Below are 6,074 nucleotides of genomic sequence, written 5' to 3' on the forward strand. Positions count from 1 at the left end.
GCGGAAAAAAAAAAAAAAGATTGAGAGCCGAGCATCCTGGATCCAGCCTGACAGCTGGCTGCTCCCTGCACATCTCAGTACTGCTAGGCCAGCATGTTTTCCCTCCGTTCTGTTGTCACTTCCTTCTGCCTGAGCCTTATAACAAGAACATCCCCAGTAGAACAAACAGAGACTAGGAGGGTCTCTTACTTACATGAATTAAAAAACAGGTTATCTCGGTCACACGTTGGCAGAAACAGGGTGTGCGTTTTCTGTGTGGGGGGGTGGGAATATGCATGCGCACTCAACAACCGGAAGGCCACAGCCCAAGCCCTACTTTCAGGGCTGCCTATCTTAGTATCAAACACGTAAGAGAAACTTTGCATTGCAGCCCTCTACGTGGATTAATAAAATCTCCTGTTAATGGAATAAACGGCAATGTTAGGGAGGGGGGACACCTCTAGTAGAGTTGATAGGAAAATGCTGGAGGAAGGACCGGTGAACTCCTACTTGCTGATGTGTTTGTCACAAGGCATAAAAAGAGGAGACAGAAATGGACGATTCTGCTTCTCCGTCAGATCAGAACAAGTTCAAATATTGCCAGGGACCTAGGGTCCCATGCTAGAGGCAGCATTCGTCTGAGGACTACATAAGGCTTCATCGTCCAACCTTGTCCTGAGAAATTATTCAGTGGACAATTAAAAATTATCATCCAAATGGTCTTAAAATTATATCTCTGAGAAGTCAATTCCAAATTAAATCAGACCAGGCTTTTAGGCTTCCAACGATGACATTTTCCCTTTTGAGCAAGTGCTTTTCAACACTCAGAACTTCTCCTCTTACAGATCATGTTCAAGGCCATCTCTGGAGGCAATCTCCTAAGTAAAACCTCGATGTATAAAATGAAAAGGGACAGGGGTCAACTCCAAACCTCAGAAAAGGATGTTAGGGGGGAGACTCTAACCCCCTTAGACAAATTTTAAAAAGTTAATTATCTTAACCTCCTTTCCAGTAAATAGTACTAGAACGCCTCCTAACACAAACATACACATAGCATCTTAGGACACAAAAATGTTCAAAACTAAGTTATTGCATATGGAAAAACCTAAGACACTCCCAGCAAAACTTTGAAATATAAAGTGCCTATAGAATGCCTTCCCACAAGTCTGTCATTCCCATAGACTATATTTAAAACTTATTTTACACTGTCACACTTCTCCCCGCGTTATCAGCCCCAGGCCAGTGAAACAGACAGCTAACTGACAGGTGGCCCAGCCCTGCGCGTTCATCTCTGACTTCTCCCCAGACTGGAGACAACATCCATGCCCAGGACAGACTCGCCAGGAGAGAAGGAAGAAGGGAGAGCACCAGGAACTCACATTTCGGTGATGTTCTCAGGGTCCACCGTGTTATCCAACCTCGGGAATGCCATGATGCCAGGAATAGGGTCGCTGCACCAGATCCTGGAGGCGCTGCATTTGCAGGACGTGGGACAGGCGAGAGCGGCCCTCCAGAAGCCCACAGCCAGCCAGCAGAAGCCCCAGAGCCGTGCCATGGCGGGTCCATGCCACCTCATCCAGGACGACATAGCTAGCCGCCTGTGCCAGCCCCAGTCAGACTGAGTACGTGTCCCTGCGCTGCACCGGCCGGCGGGCCTCCGCTGCCCGTGCTGGGCGGTCTTGGCCGCGCTCGCCGCTCTCTCTCCGCGGTGTGGGTTGCAGGGGGCCGCACAGCCCAGCGTGTCCGTGTCCGGGGCTGAGCGAATCCTGGCGGGCAACACCGCTCACAGTGGCAGAGGCATCTCCGGCCTCCTCGCAGGGGGCGCCACCGCCGCTAGGAGCTCCGCTGTGGCCGCCGCAGCATGGCCCGGCACGCCGGGCACCAGCCCGCGGGGCTCCGGGGACTCTCCGGGACTGAGCAGGCTCCTCGCTAGACACACACGGAGATCCCAGAAGCACCTCGGGGCTGAGGACAAACAGACATGGGTAAGACTGAGCGCAGGACCCCAGACCCCAAGAATTGAGGCACACACACTCTCCTTTTGGGGCTCGCGTCCCCCCCAACCCAACCCCAGCCCAGGGACTGTGGGAAGAGGAGTGCCCAGCTCCCACCCCAGAAATAAACTTGCCCCTCTCGATGGCCCTGATGCCTCTTTCCAAGTCTGAGGTCGAGGGGTTGGGAAGCTAGGGCAAGGGTCCCCGAGCATGGATTCCATGGCACAGGCCAGGAGAAGGACCCTTTAAAAAGGGGGGACGACGAGCCTGCCTGCCGCTGCCACCAGCGGCTTGGAGACGGGGCCCCAATGATGCTGCAGAATCCGCCGCCGCTGCTGGGCGCAGGGGGCGCGGGCAGGTGGCGCGGCACGTCCCACCTGGGGAGCCGCCTCGGCCGCCCCAAGGGGGGGACAGTGAGGGCCGACACCACGGAGGGCACTGTCCACGCTGCTCACCCGGCTCCGCGCCTCCCGCCTGCCGGCGGCGCCCGGGTCCAGGCTTCTCCCGCCGCCGAGCACGGAGCGCAGAGAGGAGAGCGCACGCCAAGGAGCAGAAGCGAGACTCCTGCTCCAACCCAATCCCGGGAGCCGCCGCCGCCGCTGCCTCCGCCTCTGCCACTGCTGGCGAAGTGACGTGAGGGCTGACGCAGAGCAGGGGCAGAAACTCCAGAAAATTAGCCTGAAATCCAAAAACACACACGCTCATACACACAGGAGCCCATAATACTCTCCAGACAAAAGCAGCCGCAGCCGGGAGGGGAGGGGAATGTGGGGGCGCGCGGGGAGGAGGGAGGCATCGGTGCCACCGGCCAGGAGCAGGCGGCAGCGGCAGCAGCATGTGGGAGTTCACACACATACGCGCACATACGCGCACACGCGCACAGCCAGGCTGTGTAGACGCGTGCGCGCGTGCGTGCGTGCGTGTGTGTGTCCCTGTGAGCCTGTGCGTGTGTGTGTGCATGTGTGTGCGCGCATTTAGATCCTGGTACCTCCGAGATGGACCGTTCCGCCCGACGCCTCCCAGTTCCTAAATCCTAATTCTCACCGAGGGCTCTTCTACACATTGCACCAGAGGCCTCTCTCTTTCTCTCTCTCTTTTTTTTTTTTTAAATGGAAACCCGGTTCGGTTCAGCTGTGAAAAATACGCTGATTCCTATTACAGGAGAATTCCCTCCCCGGTGCGTTCTCCTTTTCCCACCCTGCCTAAAAGGGAGGGCGAGCTAGCTTGAAAAAATAAATACATATTGTAAACGCCAAAACGTGTTCGGCATCCGTAACCAAAGATAACCGCCCCCATTCGGGGACATCGCTTTGGGAACCCCGGTGGTTTTGGAGGGTCTTCCTGTCGGTGCTTTGGTAGAGGAAGGGGAGTCTCTAGCTCCCTACGTGGGTCTTTTTTCCTGCGGTTTTCTGGCACCACACTCCCGGGAAATAGAGGCGGCGTGTGCGGGGAAGGGAGCGCGCCCGGCTCCTATCGGGTTCCCTAAATGCGCGGCAGCAGCCCTGGCCTGTCCGATGTGTGGCGCCGCGTCATTTTCTCTCAACCGTCAGCTTGGCAGGATGCAGCCCTTCCCAGATCGGAACCTCACTACCCGCGATGCCCACCCCGACTCGGGGCACCCAAAGCCCTTGCTCCCCTGCCCTACCTGGTGCGTTTTTCCTAGGAGCGCGAGTGTGCGCAAACGCGTGCCCTGCGCCCGCGCTATACCGAGAGCACCGCAGGCATCCAGCTACCCAGAAGCCCGGCAGGACCAAAGCCTCGGGGTCTCACTAGAGACAAACCAGGCGATCCCGGAGGGTCGGATGACAAATCATAACGGCTCTGTGGGCTCAGTTAAAGGATGGCTGCGATCGCTGTGGGGGCATTTGCAAGCCTGGTCTGTGAATCCGTCCTCCCATTTGCGGCTCAGCGAGGCTGTTTTTTCCGCAGTCATTTAAAAGGGACTGGGAAAATGCACCGCAGTGCCAGGCACTTCCGAGGGCTCTGGTGCCCCCGCGCGGGGAGAGAGCGCCCAGCACGCTGGAAAGCACAAACCAAGCGCCATGGCCTAGGCGGGCACTGCTCTGGGCGGGCCCAGGCGCCAGATGCGCAACCTGCAGAACCTCCAAGGCCTGAGCGCCCTTGTCCGGCAGAGTGAAAGGCTGGCAGCTCACAGCGCCAGGAAGGGCGACCGGATGGGATCTCATCCAAATGATAAGAATGATCACCCGTCTGCCCACAGAGGCTGGGTGGGAGAATCGAAATAGCCGAACGTCCAGGTAAATGCTTTAATCTCCATGTCGCTTTAATCTCCATGACGCATCCAGTGGGGTTTTTATACAGATCCCCAGCGATGAGTGTAACCACTCACACACACACACACACACACACACACACACAATCTCCATGCAGGGCCGGAAGAAAAGGCCAGCAGGTCTGTCTCTCTCCACCATCACTGGATTGTAACACCTCTTGGATGCTGAAAGGCAAGGCTGAAGTTCATTTCTCTGCTCAGCCACCGACTCCTGCTGGGTGAGGACTTGCTAAAAAGGGGAAGCAAAGGGCAAAAACCTCTTGGTCCAGGTCACACATTAACACTCTTCTGCCTGTCTTGCAGATGTCCTTAATGGAGATGCCCCTACAGGACACCTGGGGGGAGTGTGAGTGCATAATTGCCCACATCTCTCTCTCACAACCCCCTCTCACCCATTTTCCTCAGGAATGGCCCTTTGCATCCTACTGGCCACTAAGTGTCAATACAACATCAAGATTCTAATTATGTTAGAATATTTTTAGAATTTGTATTATAATATATACTTCTGTTAGATTCTAAATATACCTCCATCAAATATCTCCCATATAAAATTAGAACTGGCAGACCCACTTCTAATTACCCTTCACCTGCTCGGTTTTTTCCATAGTCCTTGCCATTTTTAGCAGATCATTTACTTACTTATTATATGTAATGTTTACTATATTTCTCCTAGTGGAATGCAAACTCCTTGAAGGCAGGAGTACTTTTGTCCTTTGCTACATCTCAAGGATATAGTAAGTATTAAAATGTGTGTGTGTGTGTGTGTGTGTGTGTGTGTGTTTGTGTGTGTGTGTGTGTGTGTAATGAACGAAATGAAACAAATTAGCTTTTTATTTTTTTAATATATTTTATTGATTTCTTACAGAGAAGAAGGGAGAGGGACAGAGAGCTAGAAACATCGATCAGCTGCTTCCAGCACACCTCCCACTGGGGATGTGCCCATAACTAAGGTACACGCCCCCTACCAGAATGGAACCCAGGACCTTTCAGTCTGCAGGCCAACGCTCTATCCACTGAGCCAAACCGGTTTTGGCAAAACAAATTAGCTTTGAGATTTCTCAAACAGGCCCTCTTCACTCTCTAACATGACAAGTCCCTCTGAACAATTAAATCTTTCTGAACACTCTCTTTCTGGACACTCCACAATATCTGAATCCTCCCTGTGCTGAGAGTCTGCTTAGCACTTCTTACTGCCTTACTTCCTGCTTCCTCTGGTGGCCACGTATAGTCTAGTACCGGGCCAGCGAGGCCTCCCTCTTACTCATGCTGGTAACTCAAGATTAGCATGCACAGTGCCTAAAACACACTTGGCAATCAATAAATGTTTCTTGATTGATAAAATGATCGATCTAACTCAATTCTAAGAACTATGAGATATTGCACAGAGATTTCAGGAATTCTCAGACAGAAGATGATGAACATTTTTTAGATGGACAAAATTAAATAGAAGTAATTTCCCCCAAATCACATGAACTCTTTACAGCAAAGGTGGAGACTGAGTGTTGCAACTCTTGCCTGTACTGGACCATGCTGTCTAGAACAACATTTCTCAAGCTTTTTTTTTTTTTTTTTTTTTTTTTACCATGATCCACAGCATAAAATTTCTTTCATATCACAATCCAAGGCACGCATACATACGTACATATTACTTAAAAGAAGTTTCACAAAACAAAACTTACTCTTAATACATGAAATACACTAATTTTTGTTTTCTGTTTTATACCATTTTATTTGTAATGCTTGTAATAACCCAATACATTGATTTTAATATCCAGTGCTGGGTTGTAAAAACAAAGGCATTGCCAGCT

General features: G+C 52.1%; 1 protein-coding gene across 10 annotated transcripts in view; it reads right to left on the minus strand.

Annotated features, from left to right (window-relative positions):
• The window catches only part of NTRK2 (neurotrophic receptor tyrosine kinase 2), a 307,491-nt gene extending 303,573 nt beyond the window's left edge, over nt 1–3,918 (minus strand). For 2 of the 10 annotated variants that reach the window (XM_084897980.1, XM_084897981.1), the window contains exons 1-2: nt 2,429–2,902; nt 1,359–1,944 (exon numbers count right to left, since the gene is read on the minus strand). In XM_084897980.1, the coding sequence (XP_084754106.1) occupies nt 1,359–1,567 (209 nt within the window). In that variant the 5' untranslated portion in view covers nt 1,568–1,944; nt 2,429–2,902. Of the gene's footprint in view, nt 1–1,358; nt 1,945–2,350; nt 2,918–2,961; nt 3,045–3,618 lie in introns of those variants that run through there. The other 8 variants (XM_084897976.1, XM_084897983.1, XM_084897984.1 and 5 more) reach the window with 8 other exon arrangements.
• Nucleotides 3,919–6,074: the final 2,156 nt, after the last annotated feature.

Source organism: Pipistrellus hanaki, assembly GCF_964339955.1.
Source record: "Pipistrellus hanaki genome assembly, chromosome: 11".
Classification (NCBI taxonomy): Eukaryota; Metazoa; Chordata; class Mammalia; order Chiroptera; family Vespertilionidae; genus Pipistrellus; species Pipistrellus hanaki.